Below are 21,592 nucleotides of genomic sequence, written 5' to 3' on the forward strand. Positions count from 1 at the left end.
ATTGGGGTCCCCAGGAAAAAACATGCATGTAAAATCCAGCTATGACCAGCTTGAAATTACAAGCTACCAGCTGTTTCAAAATCTAGCTTGAGCTGTTTTTTTTCAGCATGGCTTGAAAAGCACAGTAAGTTCTGTCAGTAACAATATATCTTTCCTTTTTGGCAATTCTCTGCTGGCTGGCCTTCCAGCATCTGCCATTAGACCCCTACAATTGAATCAGAAAGCTATGGCTCATCTGGTATTCAATGTCCCCAGACATTTTCACATCACCCACCTGCTCATTGACTTCCACTGGCTCGAATCAAATTTAAAACTTTGGCGCTCGCATATCAGGCAGTTAAGGGATCAGCCCCTGCATACATACAAATGCGAATCAGACTCTCAACAAACAATTCATTTTTAGTCATACTGTGCGTCTAGTGTACATATCAACGACATTCAAATGCACAGAGACTGCCTTCACAAATGCCATAGAAATTTCATGCCACATACGAAATGCTACATCTGTGAGGTTTGCGTTCAGAGCACTACAATGTAGTGGTTTCGTTCATATGTGCAAACAGTTTTCTTCCTCAACCGTTTGTTGTGAAACTTCAGCAGCTGAAACCCCTTTCCCTTTGTGTGGGTTTGTGGACACTGGCCCACACATGGCGTAGCAGACCGCTACATCCTGCTGACAAAGCAGGATACATACAGGGCAGGAGGACAGTAAATGTAAATTAAGTTCAGGTTTTCCCATTCAGACTTGGCAGACACATGACATAGCAGGACTGTTTCTGCCCCACGTTTGTTTTCCTGTCTATTAAGCTTAGCGCATGTGAACCATGCCATGCTAAAGCATTCACGGCACAGGAAGTGCCGTAACAAAATCCCTGCTGCTTGTGTGTGGTCCATTTCCTGTCTAACCGCAGGGCTCATGCCTGCCTTGAGTGCACAGCAACCTGCGGAAGCTTGGTGCCTGCGGTCCACAGGACGACTTCAGGGCAAGGCGCAAGGCTCAACAGAGCCCACCAGCTAACACTCGACAGCTACAACACGGCTTGCCTTGCGAGATGGTTACACAATGAGATCAGTTCTAATTGCTTAGCACACAGCGGGGAGAGTAGACAATCTGAACACCCTGTGGTGTTACTGGAGCTTAACTAACAGAATTGTTCAAGTTTTTGGGGACACAGACCCTCTTCAACAAGTTAATGTGTACAGGTACCGACTGACAAATTCACGGTCGATTGTGTCCTGACACAGGTTATTAAAGGAAGCAAATTTCCTGTTAATGTAGGAGAGACAAGGCCTTCGACTATGTGAACAGAAAAAAGCTCCCGACTCAAATTCCCACCGTTGTGGTGATTTAAATAAATTGCTCCATTTGCTCTAAGCAGACGCATATGGGGCACTTTAGATTCTGTCAAAATCCATTAGCCGGGGGAGGAAGCTTCACGCGTTGCCAAGGTCCAATGAACTCTCCGGGGATCTCTGTGTACATACAGATAAATGGGTTGGCTGCCTTCATGTATAAACTGCAGGCAAATAAGGACTCTTGAGAAGGCTGTGAATCATTGCTTAATGCCCATTATATTGAACATGTTCTCTCTGCTACATTATTTCAGTGTACAGGTACGAAAATATTTTTCATTAAAGGCAGTAATCAAAAATTGAAACCTGACTTTTGCCCCTGCTTAGTGAACGTTATTCAACCGAATCGATCCAACTGTCCTTCCAATCCTTGACTTTCCTAGTATCAATAACTTATGGACTGACAGATACAACATCCCATTATTATATGTATAATGAGGTTGCAAAAATATCAGCAAGATTTCACACAATTCCATGGACGTACAGGTATTGAAGGTTATCACTTTCATTTTCAAAGAGGAGTGAAAAACTGAGGATGAAATGAAAAATGATAAAAAAGGAAAACAACAAAGAAATCCCCCAAGGTCTCACCCATATATGCCTCTTTGGAAAGAACTGCACAGGGATTACGGAATTTTTTTTTTTTCAGTTTCTATTTTTTGAGTGCCCAAATGTGTACCCTCTCAGGCCTGCAAACTCTGTAGGCACTGGGGATGTGACTGGGAGCAGGACAGAGTGAGGCAGAGGGCCGTGTGACCCAGCGAGGGCAGGCACGGGCGAGCGGGGGGCGTCTTACGTCCATGTCGTCGCAGAGGAGGGAGTTTGAGCCGTACTGCAGGCGGCACTGGTGCGCGGCGCTGTACAGGACACCAGGGGGCGCCGAGCGCAGGGTCAGCTCGTCCCGCGACGGGGCGTCGTCCAGGCACCAGCCCCAGCCTCGGCTGTGGAGCAGAGCAACAACAAAATCATCAGACACGCACACGCACACACGCACACACACACGCACACGCACACGCACGCGCACGCACACACACGCACGCACACACACACACGCACACGCACACACGCACACACACACGCACACACACACGCACGCACGCGCACACACGCACACGCACACACACGCACGCACGCACACACGCACGCACGCACGCACGCACGCACGCACGCACACACGCACACGCACACATGCACGCACACATGCACACACACACACGTACGCACACATGCACACACATACACATACACACACGCACGCACACACGCACACACACACACGCGCACGCACGTACGCACACACGCACACGCACACATGCACGCACACATGCACACACACACACACACACACGCACGCACACATGCACACACATACACATACACACGCGCACACACGCACGCACACACGCACGCATGCACACATGCACACACACATGCACATACACATGCATGAGACACGGGCACACGCACATATGCATGAGACATGCACACACACACACACACACAAGCACACACGCACACATATGCATGAGACACACACACACACGCACACATGCACACACACATATGCATGAGTCACACACACGCACACATGCACACACACATAAGCATAAGACACACACACACATGCACACACGCACGCACATATGCATGAGACACGCACACATGCACATATGCACATATGCATGAGACACGCACACACACACATATGCATGAGACACACACACACAATGGGCCTCATTCATCAAACGTGAACCGAACGACATTGACCGTAAGTCCTTCGGAAATGCATTTGCACAAATAATGTGGGATTAATCAAAGTTTTTGGATGTCAGCTTTTTTGTAGAAGCCGAATGAACTTCAATTATTTGTAGTGTGCTCGGAAATGAAAGCGCATGGTTGTAAAGCTAGTTTTGTGCGTTTATTATTCAATTTATTTATATTTTATTTAGATTTAAATTATTTTAATAATCCAATTGAATATTATAATGATTAATATCAAATACAAACGCAACAGGATTCAAAATAAAAATGGGTGATGTTTAATTCCGGTAATCCTGATTAAGCATAAGTGGAGTTGATAAATTCCATAAAACATGTAAACAAAGTTTACTATAAATAGGGCATTCAAGTCATAGCTTAGACATCCGTGACTATGGTTGAGGTCTTTTTACATTACATTTCCATCTATTGCTTTAATAGAAGATTAAAGCATGGCTTACTTCGGAGAGAGCGCATATTCAATGAAAAAAATAAAAAAATCAGATCATGTGTAGGCTACACAGCATTTGAAACTAAGTTTTTCTGCCATCTCTTTACATTGCCTGAAATTGATTTCACGCACACACATGCACACCCACACACATGGATTCACATGACACAAACGTGTGCACACAAGTGCATGTACATATGCCTAAGACACAAACCTACACACACACGCACACACACACACACAAGACATAAGACACAAACACACATGCACACAGGCATGCACACACGCACATGTGAGTACATACACACACACACACACACACACACACACACAGACACACACATTTGCACCACCAGATGTTCAGCATTGATATACACAGCATGTCTCGGGCACTCTCTCTCACACTCTCTCAAACTAAGAGGTCTCTTTTTTTGCAGCAGCTCCCCTTCCCCTAGCTCCGGGGCCCATTGAGAAGCCGGGGCAGTGTCAGGTCTCAGTCTGAAGCCTGTGCTTGTGGTGGCTCGGGTCCAGGCCCTGTCGCTGCCAGCCGCAGGGCTTCAGCTGGAGCGCATTACTCAGGGCCCGACGTGACTGGAATACCAGCGGGCCAGCAGCCACACACCGGCCCCCCCACCTCTATTAGCAGCTCCCCCTATCGCGCGCGGTCCCTCAACCTCAAACCGCCGCAAACCCCCCCCATCGCGCACAGGACGAACACCGTCTCCAGCGGACGCCGTGAAATCACTCCATCCCCGAGCGAGTATCCTGTTCCCCTCCTGTGCAACCGAAATTGCTTGCTATATATATATTTATTTTTAAATGTCCTCTTTCATGTATGACAGACTAATAATCAGCTGCAGGGTCAGACATCAAGCATCGCGCCAACTGCCGGAGCCCGAACCCTGGAACCCAACAAACAAAAATCCACCTCAAGAGCCGGCCAGTCAACTGCCGCATCTGAGTCAAAGACATCAAACAGAAACGACAGTGAGTGTGAAATGGTGAGCGTGACACCAAAAGGCAACCGCTTTTTAATAGTCCACACAGGCTGTATTGGCAAAAACACAGACACCGAAATCTAAGACGCTGCCATTTGCAGCAGGTTTCTGTTCTCTGCTAATGAGGCAGCGCAGCAGTGGCAACAAAGCGCTATCTTCCATGAGTTAATTAGGCACATAGCCGTAAACGGTGTGCAGCTCACGTTGCATATCCCTGGCAGAGAAGCACAAGCTGTTTCTGAGAGCCATCCTCTCAGGAACTGTGAGAAAAGCAAGCAGGGTGTGTGCGCATGGGTTAGATTTGTGTGTGTGCGTGTGTGTGCGTGGCCATCCCTGATTCCGGAGGTCTATATTTGTGTGTGACCATGTGCATGTTTGCATGTGTGTGTCTATCCTTGATGTCTATATTTCTGTGTGACCGTGTGTGTGTGTGTGTGTTCGCGTGCAAGAAACAATTCACCGCTTTAGCTCACAGGGATTATTGTGCCAATATTGTGGCAATTATGTACGGTGTAAAAGATAATTCCTAAAACTGGCAGGCAAGCGGTTTCTGCCAATTCACAGACCACTGTATCCAGGCCAGTATTTAACACAATATCATCACAGCAGGATGTGCTGCAGTTATCTAGGCATTTCCTCATACCGTTCGACAAGAGCAATCCAACCCGCGCGTTCGAAAATGACTGTACTGGTTCAAGCTGGGTAGTATTATAAAGAAATATACAAAAAATACATACACATACTTTTATATTTTAAAAGCCAATTCTATAAACAGCAACGCCTGCCCTCAACAACTGCTTCAAGAGAGATCATTGAAACGCGAGTCACGTACATGACAACCCGCTCATATGAAAGGTGTGTGGGAGTGATTTAAAGCACAAGAAAACTTCATTAAGGTGGTCCTCCTACCATAATCCACATTTTCCAACCACTCAGACAGATTCTTCAGCCTGGAGGTGTAAAGAATGGGGCCACTATGGTTACCAACAAGCCACTTATCCAGTCTGTGGATATAGCATGTGAACATAGCAAAGCACAGCAGGGGGTGGCACTCCTAGACGAGAGAATGCTCCCATTTTGCCAAGCCAATGGGGAAGTAATTGCTTGGATAGAATCACTGGGCTCATTCCAAGCTTATTTTTCTCCTATTTTGTCTTTTATAGGATATTGATCGAGGTCCGACATCTTTAAGGACATTCCAACCTCATAGAAGTAGAAGTTGGGAACACCCAATCTTTCCATTGAGCAAGAAAACATCAGCGCATCCTTTGTATTTTTTCAGAATGTCTGACGTATAAATGATCGACCTGTGGATCCACCTCTCCCCATCTGCCACAGCTCTGAAAGTGACGTTTGAATGAGCAAGGCAGTCCGTTTGCCTAATTCGGAGCTAGAGGTAAGAAAAGGAGAAAAGAAAAGGAAAAAGAGGAGAAAAATAAAGGGAAACGTACTGGTGTTTACGATGACATCCATCTTAACAAGTGCTCCAGGACCTGTAGTCTGCAGGACTTTTTAAAATTGAAAAAAAAAGACCCGTCATATTTAAAAATGCATGGGATCTATGCAGTACCATGTAATTTCAATGGAGGGAAGAAGGGTGAAACTGATGTAGGATTAGATGCCATGCACATTTAACTATGGCAGGTGGATTTTATTTCTTGTTAAATCCAACTGGAAAAAACAGTTCACGTTAACATTAAAACGCGAGGCAAAAAACTAAACTCATGAAGCGCATCAGCCTCTTGTCATGCCACTTCTATACCATGATGTTTGCCGGTGTAAACTTGAACTCATCATTATTGTTCGTTGTTTATGTAGTGAGCCTCACCAAACAAATCAGCTCAGTCTTTGAAGATGTGCTCAATCCGAAGTAGGCTACGGCATGCCCCAAATCTTATAATTGCACATGTACTGTAAAGAGAGGCCAGCCATATAAACCACGGTCTAAGCAACGACTTGTAGGCTTGCCCAATTTATAGGACACTTTATGGAATTTACATTCAACTCCACACTTTAGCATTAATTAATCAGGATTACCGGAATGAAACATCACCCATTTTAATGTTGAATCCTGTTGCGTTTTTTTAATATGATATGAATAATTCTAATATCCAATTGACATATTAAAATAATTAGACAAAAAATAAACATAATTTGTGCGAATGCATTTCCGAAGGTCAATGCCATCTGGCTCACATGTTGATAAATGAGGCCCAGTGAGTGCAGAAAAGGAAGATGCCCAGATGCAGAAAAGGGACTGAAAGTACTTGGAGGAAACAGAATAAGAAGAGCAAAACACTCATTATCAGGAGGAGTGATGGGGTACATAATGGTCTCTGATGTCATATATGAAGAATAACAAAACACAGGGGGTTGAGACAAGCTGCTTTTGTGAAGCTGTGATTTACCGAATCAGACCCTACTGCAATATTCACTGCCTAGTGAATATGCGAGCGAAATTCAGCCTTCTGAGACCAACGGCAGCCTTGCGTCCACCACAACGCGTCGAGTGTAACCTCGTTCTGTTTCATCCCCTCGTATATCACAAGCCAACGCTGAACCCACACTAAAGGTGAGGATTACAAAGCAAGGCAATTAGATTGTCAGTATGTCAGTCAGAGCATTCTAACCTGAATGGTGAGGATAAGCCAAGCACAACTTCAAAGAAGTATTATCCTGCTGACGTGTTCATTGTCGTATTTCACAAATGCCTCCACTCAGGTCTTTAACCGTGCACATTTCAGATTTTAATTTTTTACTTTCGGCCTGTCGGCTTACATACAAAGCCTTTCATTTCCATACAACATATACATATTAAACACACTGGCTCACTCTGAAGAAACAAGCAAAGCATTGTCTATAATCAGTTGCTAACAGGTTAAACTAAACCAATATATATCAGATTTATTTCTCTTTTTCTTACTCGTTCACTGCACTTGACAGATGCAAATGATGCCAGGGATAGGTGTTGTTATACTGTGCAGAAATTACAAAACCGTGAGTAAAGACAAGTTACACTGATGGTAATTCCCAGGTTCCTATTCATCATAATTATAATTGTGAAAATCTTAAAATAGAGTGAGTCTAGACAGCCAAGGGGCCCTGTCTGAACATACCCTCTCTGCTTGAGAGCAATCTGCATTCTGCACCCGCTACCCCCAAAATCCAGCCACCATTTACCGCATTCAACATTAAGCCAACACCTCCAACCGAGCATCTGAACAGCCATAACCACACATTAGAGTAGGCCCAGGGAAGGCCTGGCGGGGCCTGGGAGCAGAGAGAGAGGACCAGAGGGCTGTGTCCCCCCACCCCGAGCTCTGACTGCATGATACTCCCCGGCCAATTTTACACAAAAAGTGCATTGTCAGTTCAGATGAAAGTAACACGCCCAGGCTTTTAGCGCCTCTCAGCTGGACGGAGGGGGGCTAGTGAGGGCTGGCGCTGGCTCCGAGACACAGACCATGCCCAGCCAGTGCTCCGGTCACATACTTAATAAGGTCACAGGGCGACAGCACCGCTCCTTCTGGCTTATATGCAAGCCTTGCTCAAGCCTGCACAGTGGCACGGCTAATTATAACCGTTTCACGCAAGCAGTCATATTGTGCTTATCGTTGTGTTACGTAACTTATTTGGTTAAGAGCAGTTACCATGGAAATGCAGATTTTAATAGGCTTTGTAGGAAAAGAAAAACATCCTGGCTGACCGCAATCAGCCCGATGTACAAGCCGTTTAAGTACATTTAAATGTTGAATAGTTTACTCAGGGGTGCTGAACGATCTCTGCTTTTGGGAGCTGGAGGGCCATTTGTTTACTTTAAAGGTTTCCTGTGCGTTATGCTAGGCCCTGCCTCAGGAAGTGGGCTAATACTATGTTATTTATGGTCTAACATGGACATTCCAGCATGATGTACATTTCATTGACTGTTTATGTTCGAAAAGGAGTTCAGATATTCAAAATACAGCAACAACAACAGCAAAGTAACAGACAGTTTCACACAGACTATACCAACTTTCATTGTACATTGTTCATTTTGAATCTGTTTTGCATGAGGTAGGGCATTTGGGTGAATTTAATCATCAGGTGTGAGATATATTGGATTCATAATTGTCCAATCCAAAATAAAGTTTCAAGAAGACTTGCAATCTGCAATCCTTCCTAATCCAGCTCCATGCCTTCTCTCTTTCTCCAGTTCTCCGTCTGAATATACTCGGTTGCACTGAATTTCATTAGGTTTTGTAATGTCAGGCATTGATTGCATGAAATTTGCAATCACCCTGTATTGATTGATGTCAATGCTGCGATTCCACTTATACCGGTCTGTAGCTGCAATAAGGATTCATGCATTCAGAATGACAGATTAGTCACTTTCAGGAAGACACTGTAATTTCGGCAGACTGAATTTGTTTATAAATCCACCTGCACCCTACATCGCACCAGCACTCCCTGGACAAAGACTTCTGCCGAAATTCTCAGAATTAGCAAATGAAACACAGCTGGTCTTACTTAGAGCCCTTTTTGTTTGTGCTCCTGTTTGTCACCTTGGACGACATTCAAACGTTTGGGGTTTGTCAGCACGCATCTCTGTACCGCTGTAGAGAATCTCCCTTTCCACTGGGTGCCGAGGCGACGATCCAAACGGTGACATCACAACCGCTGGTAATTCGACCCCCTTCGCCTCAGCTGCAGCGAAGCGGGGAGGGGAAGACCCGGCCCTGCCAAAAATGTGGGAGCAACCGGGGCCACTGGGCCGGCGTGAACGCGAATCAATTACTCAGCTCCTAAAGACGGCGGCCGAGCCAGGATTGGGTTACTGGTTTGCGGGTCGGTGCGCGGAGCCTCCCCCGGGCTGTGCTACCCCTCCCTGACTCTGGGCCCGTGGAGGAGTCGTGAATCCTGGCTCTAATGCGAGCCATATGGAGCGCTCGTGTCCTAAAACTGGCTGGCCTCCGCGCCCGACCGAGCCCTGCTCTCCCCGCGCTGCCGCTCTGCGCTCCCCACGGGCGGGAGGAGGCGCTCCCCGCGGGCGGGAGGAGGCGCTCCCAGAGACCAACACCCAGGGCAGGGGCCGCGTTACATCACCTAACCCGGCCACTCAGCGGGGAAACCGCCAGGGAGCACAAACACTCTCTGCTCAGAGTATCAACTAGGAGACCAGGTGGCTGAAATGGAAGAACAAACCCTGCTGTCCTCACTCCTAGAGAACTGCCCAAACACATACCCGGTGATTCAGTGCACTGTGCGTGAGTGATGCGTGCACTGGACTCACTGCATGTAATGCAATACGATGTCTGGTACAATGTGACATCAGAACATGTTAAACAACAGCCCACAAAGACGAGTAAAATAGATGGATAGATAGACATAGACAGATAGAGAGATATAGAGACTGAAAGAGAGAGAGAGAAAGAGAGAGAGAGTGAAGGAGAGAGAGAGCACAGAAGCGCACTCACTCGAGGAAGCGGGTGATGTACTGGCGGCTGCAGCGGGACCAGCTGGGGGGAGAGGTGCCGTACAGGAGCTGTGGAGACATGATGAAAGGTCTTTTCCCAATCGGCTCACAGTCATTTCCGCTCCCATCATGCTGAATCCCAAAGCTGCAGTGTAAGAGCACATCCACAAGAGGGCACTGTGAGTGAATGTCAAACGCACAAGTGTGCACATACACAATCGCACACACAACGGTAAACGCACGCACAGAAACACACATATGTACACGCAGATGAATTCACAGAGACACACGCATATGCACCCGCCCAATCATGCGCGCACACACATACACACACCAGCGTACAAACACAGGCAGAAGTGCGTGCAGGTGTGTCCACATGCAGATGTGCTCCCACTCACTCACCAACTCATATAAACATTCACATTCCCAATTCCCACAAAGCATACCAACGGGCGACACCTGATCCTCCAGCAAATACTGAGCATTTAATGATTGCCAGAATTCTCTCTAAGCTAACATCACCTCAAACTGCCTTTATACGCAGAGCGACCTGGTTCTCACACCATGGCTGCCTCTACACCGCAAAGTCTTCACTGGCTCCTCAAGGCCCCAGAGGAGCGGTGTCCAATCTTATCCGAAAAAGGGCTAGTGTGGGTGCAGCTTTTTGTTTTAGCCCAGCATTAAGACACCTGATTCAACCAATTAACTAATCGTGGTCTTCAATTGAGACCTCGATTAGCAGAATGAGGTGTGTTAGCATTGGGCTAAAACAAAAACCTGCCCCCACACCCACCCTTTCGGATAAGATTGGACACCCCTGCCCTAGAGTTTAGTGCTTGTGTCATACTCCCAGTCACCCTCCATAACAACGTGTTCCTGATGCAGACATGGGTGACTTCACCGGCCTCTGTAATGCACGTGTGCTGATGTTTCCAGTGCCAGACTGAATGGACTGGCATAGTATGTGCCCAGCATGCAGTAAGCCTGCAGTACAGAACAGCATATACAAAACAGAGACCGTTAAAAACAGGCATATCTCTCTCTTACAGTATACACCTGGAAATACAGATGCTGCCAAGCATGTTTTAACACGAGTGGAGGTATGGCTTCCTAACCACAGGCCCGGTTGTGCGATTTGTTGGCAATCGTTTAATGAACTTCTCTGACCACAAGTTTCCAGGAGGTTGTAGTAGAACAATGAGGTGATCTTGTCTCCGAGGCTGGCAGGATGCCCAAAGGCCCCCCTCCCCGACAGAGGCTGAAAGCCGCAGGATTATGGGAGACTTATGCCAATAAAGAGGGCTGCTGACAGGACTCTCAATACGGCAATGATGAGCTCCTTAATTTGCAATGAACACCGGATGCACACAGACACACACATAAGCATGCACACACACACACACACACTTAAGCATACACACACACACACACACACACACATAAGCATACACACACGCAGACAAATAAGCATGCACACAGACACAAACAAACACATGCACATGCACACACAAGCACACACATAAAGGGCCATATACACACACATAAGCATGCACACACACACACACACACACTTAAGCATACACACATACACACACAGAAAAGCAGGCACACAGACACACACACAAGCATGCACACCCCCCCACACACACACACACACACTTAAACATTTACACATACACACACACACACTCATACAAAAGCAGACACACAGACACACACACAATGATGCACACCCACACACACACTTAAGCACACACACACACACACACACACACACACACACCTACAAAAGCAGACACACAGACACACACACAATGATGCACACCCACACACACACTTAAGCACACTCACACACACACACACACACACACACACACACACACACAAAAGTAGGTACACAGACACACACACAAGCATTTGCCATGTACACTGTGGAATACCAGATGTACACAGACACAAACACATGCACATGGACACACAAACACACATAAAGGACCTTATGCATGCATGCACATACAAACACATAAGCATGCACACACACACACACATAAGCATATACACACACGCAGACAAATAAGCATGCACACAAACACAAACAAACACATACACATGCACACACAAACACACACATACAAGGACCATATGTGCACACACATAAGCATATACACACAGACAGACAAATAAGCATGCACACAGACACAAACATGCAGACGCATATGCACACACAGAAAAGACCATATGTTTGTGAGCACATACACACACGCACATAAACATGCACACACACACATACGAATGAACACACACAGATTCATGCAGACTCTCCTGCGAACAGGACACACATGGCATGGAAGCACACACAGAGAGATTTCACACACAAATTCAAATATTCACTGTCTGATCCATTTCCTCTGAACACAGCAACCTTAGTTCTTCTGTAAACGCTGACTCTGAGTCTAAAATAACACCGTATTGTTCAGAAGATGAGCTGCGACTTTTTCCAATATTCCCATTACAAACAGACCCTGCAAACACACACCCCCAGTCCTGTTCTGCACAACTCTCTTTCACAGGGTCATTTTTGAGACAGATCGAATGTCTCACACTCATGTCTAGACGTTTCTGTGTGTTCATGACTCATTTTGGGAACACTAAAATAAATAGAAAAAAAAAAGAAAAGAAACAGCAGTTGTACCTTTTATAAACAATTATTTCACTTTGAAATCTAGTAATAATATCATTACAATCTGGATGATTTGAGCATTTGATGCTAATTGTATGAATACATGTTAAAAGACCTGTGAACTAGCCTACATCATGTAGCACTGTTCATCTCTCATGATCTGATGGGCTACTGTGCAAAACAGAGTGGATCTGCCCTGAGTTGTTTACAGAGATTAGACGTATGTCTGTAGGGCCCTGAGAGTGTGTGTGCGCGTGTTGACGGAGGCTGTGTGTGTGCGTGCTTGTGTGTCTGAGAGAGATGTTTGAGAAGGATATGCTCTGTATTGATCTTTTTCTCTTCTCTTCCTGTCTTTGGCACAAAAGTGCTGCCCCTTCGACTAGCTCAACATCTCTCATCTTTCACTCTCTCCCCACCCCACACACTCTTTCACATGCTTGCTCAGTTATTCCTTCACTCACACACTTACTCTTTTACTAATGCACTCACTCACTCACTCACTCTTTCACTAATGCACTCACTCATTCACTCACTCACACACTCTCACTCTCACTCACTCTTTCACTAATGCACTCACTCTCTCATTCACTCACTCTTTTACTAATGCACTCACTCACTCTCTCACTCACTCTTTCACTAATGCACTCACTCTCTCACTCACTCTTTCACTAATGCACTCACTCACTCACTCACACTCTCTCACTCTTTCTCTAATGCACTCACTCACTCACTCTTTCACTAATGTACTCACTCATTCACTCACTCACTCTCTCACTCACTCTTTCACTAATGCACTCACTCACTCACTCACACTCTCTCACTCTTTCTCTAATGCACTCACTCACTCTCTCACTCACTCTTTCACTAATGTACTCACTCACTCACTCACTCACACTCTCACTAATGCACTCACTCATTCACTCACTCACTCACTCACTCACTCACTCTCTTATCCACTCACTCATTCTTTAATGAACTCACTCATTCATTAAAGCACTCACTTACTCATTCTTTAATGAACTCACTCACTCATTCATTCATTAATGAACTCACTCACTCATTCATTCATTAATGAACTCACTCATTCATTCATTAATGAACTCACTCACTCATTCATTCATTAATGAACTCACTCATTCTTTAATAAACTCACTCACTCATTCATTAATGCGCTCACCCGCCCAAGCGCTCGCTACAATGAAAAACACTGTATTAAAACTAGCAATCTCTTTCTGCCACCCAGCAGCTACAATCAAACCATAAATCCAGCTAGGCGAGCAACAGTTTGACAGCTGAAACGCTCGGTATGTTGTGCATGATGATAAAAACAGAATCTGCAGGAGACTGCAGACACAGTTTACGTCCGAAATTTCAGATAAATCCAAAAACACTTTCTAAAAGCCACCGCTGCTGAAGCCTGAGGTTATCAAATCTTAACTGCGGATTTCAGCTTGTGTCCCAGTTACGTGAACAGACCACGTCCCTGCAAGATGTCGCATTCTAATTCAAGTCTAATTTAACATTGACTGCAACATGTCACGGCACAAATAGACTATTTTTTATTTTATTTTTTACAATGGCACGATTTAAGAACTACCTTGCAAACGCTTAACTTTCCATCCACACATAATAGTTAATGGGTGACCTTGTATTCTCCGAATGAGCGTGACAGGGTGTGCTGGTTTCTGCACTGGAGTCGTGAGAGCAGCGCGTGCAGGGGCAGGTGGTGGCAGGCAGGGGGCAGCGCGGGGGCCATGCTTACTTGTGGCCCAGTTCGTGCGCCACGGTGAAGGCCAGAGGCAGCCCGGTGTCCTCGCTGATGCTGCAGCTGCGGTGGGGCTGACACATCCCGGCCACGTGCGACAGGCCCAGGGTCTCACACGGCTTGTTGATGGCAGCGCAGATGTCCTTCCTGGGCACAGAGGGAAGGGGGGGTGTCACTCTCTTTCACCTCATCCGGCACCGTCTCTCCGTGCTACCAACAGGAGGGCCAGGCCAGACTTGGAGCTAACATGTGCTAATTGTGTGAGCCAATCAATTGATTCTGCTTTCCAGTGAAAACAATGGCTGTTCGAAACCACATATGAGCATAGCACTAGATACTTAGTCTAGCATAGCAGGATATCAAGAGCGATAGATATACCATATTCAGTCTACCATGTGTGGTTCAGGAGTAGCTAACTACTGCTAGCCTAGGTCAAAGAGAAATGTTTTCTCACTCATGGCCACCCTCCACAAGTAATTTTAAGGCCAGGAAAAAGGAGCCAATGCAAGCTGCGCTTTTGAGCAGGATCGCTGCCCTCCTGGCAATTTTCCACTATATCCATCAACGAAGGCCTGAAAGAGCGGCTCTGCAGGGACCACTGCGTGCGAGGAGGCTGTCAGGGATCAAACTCAGCAGAAACATCACCAGAGCAGCACGCGCCCCCCCTCCCCCCCCCCCCCCCCCCCAAAACATCAATACCGCCGCCAATGCCGGTCCCCCGCCCCCACGCACACTCCACTGATTACAGTGCAGATGTCACACTTTAAATATTCAGCTCCTCAAGCAAAAGAGCAGCGGAGAGACAGGCTAGAGCCGCATTCATGAGAGAGAATGAGAATAAGAGGTAATCCTGTGACATAACCTCGCAGCAGGACGTACGTACACACAGGGAGTCTAAGATAAAGCCCTGAACAATTTTTCTGTGAGGATACTGCTAATGAGTGCCTCTACGACAGTTAACCCACCCCCCTTGTTTGCCTGCTCCAACAGATGCTTAGTAATTCAGAAGAAGTCTAATGTATATATTATGCTGTGCACAGAGATCAAAAGGCAAAGTTTCAATGAGCATCGCTGATTAGACGCGGCCTTTTTCCCGAAGGCTCGCCGGAAATGTGACAGACGAGTCAGACCGCGGCGCGTTCCCCAAAACAGGAGGATGGGCCCCGGGAGGAGGAGGTACCTGGTGAGGAGGACGGCCACGTCGTGGTGAGCCGGGTGCTCGTCCCCTTTGGTGTTCAGTCTCTTCTGCCACTTACAGAAGCTGCTCAGGCTGTTGTCTGCGTGGTGGCTGATCTTCAGGTCCTCCTGGAGACAACAGCCTTCAGGTCACACACATATTCCTTTCGGCCCTGCCGGGGTCAGCTGAGCACCCGGAAGGTTCCTGCACATCACTTTTTGTAAATATTTTATTCTACTTTTTAATGTTGCGAGCTAGGTTGTTTGTGGTTGCTAGGACACTAAAAGCAGAACTTTTTGACGGAACTGTGCTTGTAGCGGAAGCTAGCAATGTACAAATATGCTCAATCAATTTACAGAGTGAATTGCTATACACAAACCTTTATTAATGCATAACCTCTGGCTTCTAAAACATAACCCCCCTTCCCCCCCTCCACTGACTGAGCTGCTCTATTCCTAGATTTAAAAGGTCTTTATGACACTCCATTTCTAAAGAACCCTACATAATCTGCACAGGATAAATAAGTGTTCTCGTGAGATATCAATGCAGTACAACTTGGCATTGATTAGCTGGAAGCACCACTTGTCTATTTTAATTATTCTAGAAACAGCATTACTTTTTTCTGGGTTGATTAATATTCATCAATCATCTTCCTCATCATCAAGGCACTTATGGAAAGGGAGGCGGCTAATGAGACAGCTCTCCAGAGTAATGAAGTGCATGTCTGTGTTCCCGTTCAACGGGGAAAGAAGAGAAGCGCATTCAAAGGGCTGCAGGCATCGTCAAGAATAATACAACATACCAGTGAATCACCATGTACATACCATCAATACCATGTACATAATCAAATGGACTATAATGGACTATATGGACTATGGACTATAATGGACTATAACTATAACTATAACATACTTTGTGTATTACAAATCATGGCTTTCCTTTGCAAAAAACAACAACAAAGCATTAATTGAACAGTGGGCAGACTGCCAGAAATCGGCTGCCATATTTCATATGGTTCTCTTGGCAAGCCATGCTGCTAAAACTACAACTTTCCTACTACTACAAAAACTGCCACTGTGTATTTACTGTTGAAATCATCTCTCAGACTGTACACCACAGGTAAACTTCAAATGTCTGATTATTATTTTATATTATTTTATATTATTATAAAAAGGCCAAACTACGCACGGTGCATGGATACCTCAGCCTTCTCTTCATCCACAGAGAAGGCTGAGGTAGGCACCCGATAACACAAACCGGTCATAATGTGGGGCTTTCCGTGCTGGTGTTAGGAACATTGTGGGGAGGGCTCTGGGCAGTGTGCTCTAATCTTACCTCATCCTTCTCCAGCAGGATAAGGCGGACCACTACGATGTTGACGGCATTCCCGATACTGCTATCACGGAACAACCCCGACACCTGGAACACAAGTGAATAAAGACATCAGCCAAACCGGCCTTATTTTGCCTTTACAGAGAGAGGACCATGAATGCACACCTGTACAGATCTTTAAAAAACACAAACACATGATGTAGAACTGTACCAACTGAGAAACTGATGAAAAGCCTTCTTTCATCCGTGACAGCAGTTCCCACCATAGTAGCTGTTTAGAAATGGGATGTTGAGCACTTCGATTGATCAGCCTTTAAATTGGTGCATTGGTTTGATGGGTTTGGTTCTAAACAGTGCGCAGGATGATGTTTCCTGAAAGACGTCGAAAAAATAATTCCCATTTCCTTCCCTGTCCTTCAAAATAAGACATCATACATTTGCTGTATCCATGGTAACTAGACGAAGTGAAAAAGACTTGGGGACCAACAATATTTCAAAGAGAAAATAAACTGAATTATTTTTACAGCAAGTAAAATAATAATACCAGCAGTGACATGAAGGAATTGATTATATATATATATACGTATATGTTTTAAACTCGGAGACACACTGAGAGCAGGTGCCCTATTTCGCAAGTTTGCAGAGTGTAAACATAAATACAAGGACAATTTGAAAGGGATTCAAATTCTCTATATATCAACTCAATTCTCTGTATATTTGCAGAGTTAAGCTAGGCGAGGTTCTGAATTCCCAACATATTATTTGATGCTCCTGTAAATCCCTTGAGATGCATCCATTCTAGGATGCGGTTACCTGTGGTGTGTCAAACGCAAACCACGACTGCATTAGCATGTCTGTCTCACCATTGCAATTCATGCCTTCGTGTTATAAAGAAAAGACATCCTGTACATTTCTGTATTCCTATTTTGTTCTGTACATGATACAAGTTGTTCAACTTTTGAGAAATTCACTATTTCCTGGTGACTTTTGTATTCCTTCACTTCCCTCATTAGGAACGCTCTTCTCTGTAAATAATTAACATACAATTTAATTCTGAACTGTGCATTGAATTAACATACTGTCAGATATTAAAGTTAATTGTTTTTCCATGTGTCTCCGACAGTTCATGCCCGAAAACCAATTCGCCTGAATTAACGCAGTTCTGCAAAGAAGAGTAGGCTAAAATAAAGTGTGTTTTGTCTCCCTTTTTTGGCTCCCTTTTTCTAATATTATGTTTTGCTGTTATCATCAATGAATGTTTATCATGTTTTAAGGCTTATTGGTAGATCTATAGACATCACATAGGTGTAGGTGTTCCTAATAAAGTGCTCAGTGAGTGTATGTTACATTTGAAAATATACACCAGTATGAATAACAATGCTGGATCACCCTGGGATTGTTAGACTTCTTTAGAAATCTAACTTCAGCAAGCATACTGTGATGAACTGACAACATTTGTGATGAGTCGATATATCACCTAGCTCTGTGTGCTAGCTATATCGACTCATCACAAATGTTGTCAGTTCATCACAGTATGCTTGCTGAAGTTAGATTTCTAAAGAAGTCTAACAATCCCAGGGTGATCCAGCATTGTTATTCATACTGGTGTATATTTTCAAACTTTATTAGGAACACCTACACCTATGTACACCTATGTACACCTACTTATTCATGCGATTATCTAATCAGCAAATTGTGTGACAACAGTGCAATGCATGCATTCATGCAGATATGAGTCAGGAGCTTCAGTTAATGTTCACATTAACCATCAGAATGGGGACACGATGTGATCTAAGTGACTTTGACTGCAGAATGAGTATAGGTGCCAGACAGGGTGGTTTGAGTATGCCAGAGACTGCTGATCTCCTGGATTTTCACGCATAACAGAGCTAGAGCTTGCAAGGAATGGTGCTAAAAACAAAAAACATCCAGTGAGCAGCAGTTCTGTGGGCAGAAATGCCTTGTTAATGAGAGAGGTCCGAGGAGAATGGCCAGACTGGTCAAAGCTGACAGGAAGGTGACAGTAATGCAAATAACCCCACATTATAACAGTGGAGCAGCTCTGAACACACAATGTGTTAAACCTCTAAGTGGCTAGGCAACAGCAGCAGAAGACTCAATCAGTCTAAAAGATAAGTACCTAATAAAGTGCTTTGTAAGGTGGCCTCTAGTGTAGTGGTTAAGGTAAATGACTGGGACACGCCAGGTCGGTAGTTCTAATCCCGGTGTAGCCACAATAAGATCCGCACAGCCGTTGGACCCTCGAGCAAGGCCCTTAAGAGGGTTCGACACCTTTCTTGCTACCTTTTTAGCAACAACATGTTTTGAAAATTATGCTGCTGTTAAGAGGCTTATGGGCAACATTTTAGCTTGTTTTTTGGACAACAATTTAATGTCCCTAGCTATACAACTTTTTAATTGTGAGTTTTTATGGAAAGAATATGACGTGTTGATGCAGGCATAGCTCAAAACCCTGCCATATCTGTACAAAAGTGTCTTTGTTCATTTAAATGAAAATGTAATTTGATTGTACCCTTTGCTCTGTAGCCATCTACACTATGTACTAGTGCAGTACTTGTTTTAAGTCTGAGTTCTACAGAGATTCGGATGCCAAACGTGGTGGGTGTGTTTGATTCATGTTATTGCTGCTAGAAAAGTCACATGGATGAAACGGATGAATACAGCCATTCAGTACTGATTCTCCCCTCTCTAATCATTTTCTGATGACGTCCACCTCTATCCAAAAAGCTCATGGGTGTAGCCAGCAGATTCCAGGAGCCCATGACATATTCACAATCTCTTCTTTCTTTTATTAAAAGGTGCCCTCGGCTTCCAAATTATACCCACTGACTGCACAGATATGAGGCAGTTCAGAAATATAATATTGAGGTATGAGGCAGTAAAATCACTCAAATAAAACCAAATCAAATAAATCACTTGCAGCTGAAAGCCAATTCACCCGTCACTACAGGCTTGCAAAATCAACCTCAACATTTCACTCGATTCTTAGTCTCTACCAACCACTTAAAATGTTTTAATGTTCAAATTATGAAAACAAAGCTAAATGCACACAGCAAAATAGATTGTTCATCAGTTCTGAATCACACTGGCTTTAGCCTTGCAGACCAGAGTAATAGCAAACACTGCCTCTATTACTGAGAGCTCAACTGCACAAGGAAAGATCTCATTCATACTAGTCCAGGCCATAATAATGCGAGGCATTCCTAGACAAGCCTTTCCATACTAGCATCAGCAAACACAATGGCTATCATCCAAGACTGTCAAACAAGACTGTTTCGCTGCATATGTAAATATAATGTCAAAGATTTGATTTGTTGTCAATTTCTCTGCTATCGCAAACATTTCAAACTCAACATCCTATTTTGAGCCCACAGACTAGACTATTGAGTCATCTCAGTGGGGTCATCACAAAAGCTTATCCTGTACAATAAATCCCTCCTCTTCATCGTGCTTCTTTATTAGATAAGGTCAGATTTCTGAAAACAACACCAAACTCTGAAGCATCGCCACGTTTAACTTCTCAACAAGATTTCATTTCAAAGTTTGTTGTTAAAACATATACAATATTTTACAAATATTTTAGCAGTACATAATGATTTTTTTTAAGTGCGATTCCACAGCCAGAGATTCAAATGTTGTGTTTCCATGGTTTTATCTAGTGATATAGAAATAAGCACCCTCTGCTCGCTCAGTCTCTGACACTTGGAAAATGCCGCATCTGAAGGAGCCGCTTATGAAGGACCTTATTCATTATGAGGCTCGTTTCTGTGCTGCCAGGGAGAGAGAATGTCTTCCACTCAGAAGATCAGATCCCTGAACAATCGTGCTATGGTGCTCAGGCAGGCAGGTCCCTAGAGCCATGGCAGCACTTCCTACCTGGCAAAACCAAGGCTGTTTACGCCACACTGCAGCTGCTGCAGATGACAGCACCATTCAGATGGAGCCCATTTCGTTTCTAAAAAAGAAAAAAAGAAAAAAAAAACATTCTCTTTCCTCCCTGCCTTTGAAGTGCTAATCAGTATGAGGCAATAACAATATATAATTCTGCCCGTGCCCTGACGGGAGCCATTAGGTGCATTTCCTTTCAGAAATGTATTTCATGTCTACGGTTTCCATAACAATGGAGCTATCTCTAATAGGACGGCGGCCATTTTGTGCGGTCAGAGGAAGCCGCACTGGCCAGCTGCACTGAGACACTTCCTTTGCATGTCAGATTTCCACAGAGGGATATGGAGGAGAGACTCTGTGCTTCATCAGTTACTTAAAATACGGAAGGGGGCCGGAAGTAGCCGAAGGGGGCCGTTAATGAGGGTTGCAGACCCCCCAGTGTGGCACCCCTCTTGTGTTTGGACAGTACTCTCGAGGTGACCACCTCCTCCGACTCCGGAATGATAACAGCGGGCCGGTCCTCGTCAGGCGTGGTGTGCTCTGGAAAATTTTCCCAAGCAGAGGGTGACAGTCTCCGGGATGGGTCGGCTGACTTGGACCAGATCCAGGAAGCGTTGATGGAACAAGGGTCATTTCAGAGGAAGTTGCGGTTGTCAGGAAGGCAGAATAACAAGAGGACAAAGGCAAATCTGCCCCTCAACCACAGCGACACAGTGC

General features: G+C 45.0%; 1 protein-coding gene across 1 annotated transcript in view; it reads right to left on the reverse strand.

Annotated features, from left to right (window-relative positions):
• The window catches only part of LOC133111079 (A disintegrin and metalloproteinase with thrombospondin motifs 7), a 97,277-nt gene that overhangs the window by 68,405 nt on the left and 7,280 nt on the right, over positions 1-21,592 (reverse strand). The window contains exons 5-9 of the mRNA XM_061221238.1: positions 16,970-17,053; positions 15,638-15,762; positions 14,455-14,604; positions 10,014-10,157; positions 2,150-2,294 (exon numbers count right to left, since the gene is read on the reverse strand). Coding sequence (XP_061077222.1) covers positions 2,150-2,294; positions 10,014-10,157; positions 14,455-14,604; positions 15,638-15,762; positions 16,970-17,053 — 648 coding nt within the window. The remainder of the gene's footprint in view (positions 1-2,149; positions 2,295-10,013; positions 10,158-14,454; positions 14,605-15,637; positions 15,763-16,969; positions 17,054-21,592) is intronic.

Source organism: Conger conger, chromosome 15 (assembly GCF_963514075.1).
Source record: "Conger conger chromosome 15, fConCon1.1, whole genome shotgun sequence".
Taxonomy (NCBI): Eukaryota; Metazoa; Chordata; class Actinopteri; order Anguilliformes; family Congridae; genus Conger; species Conger conger.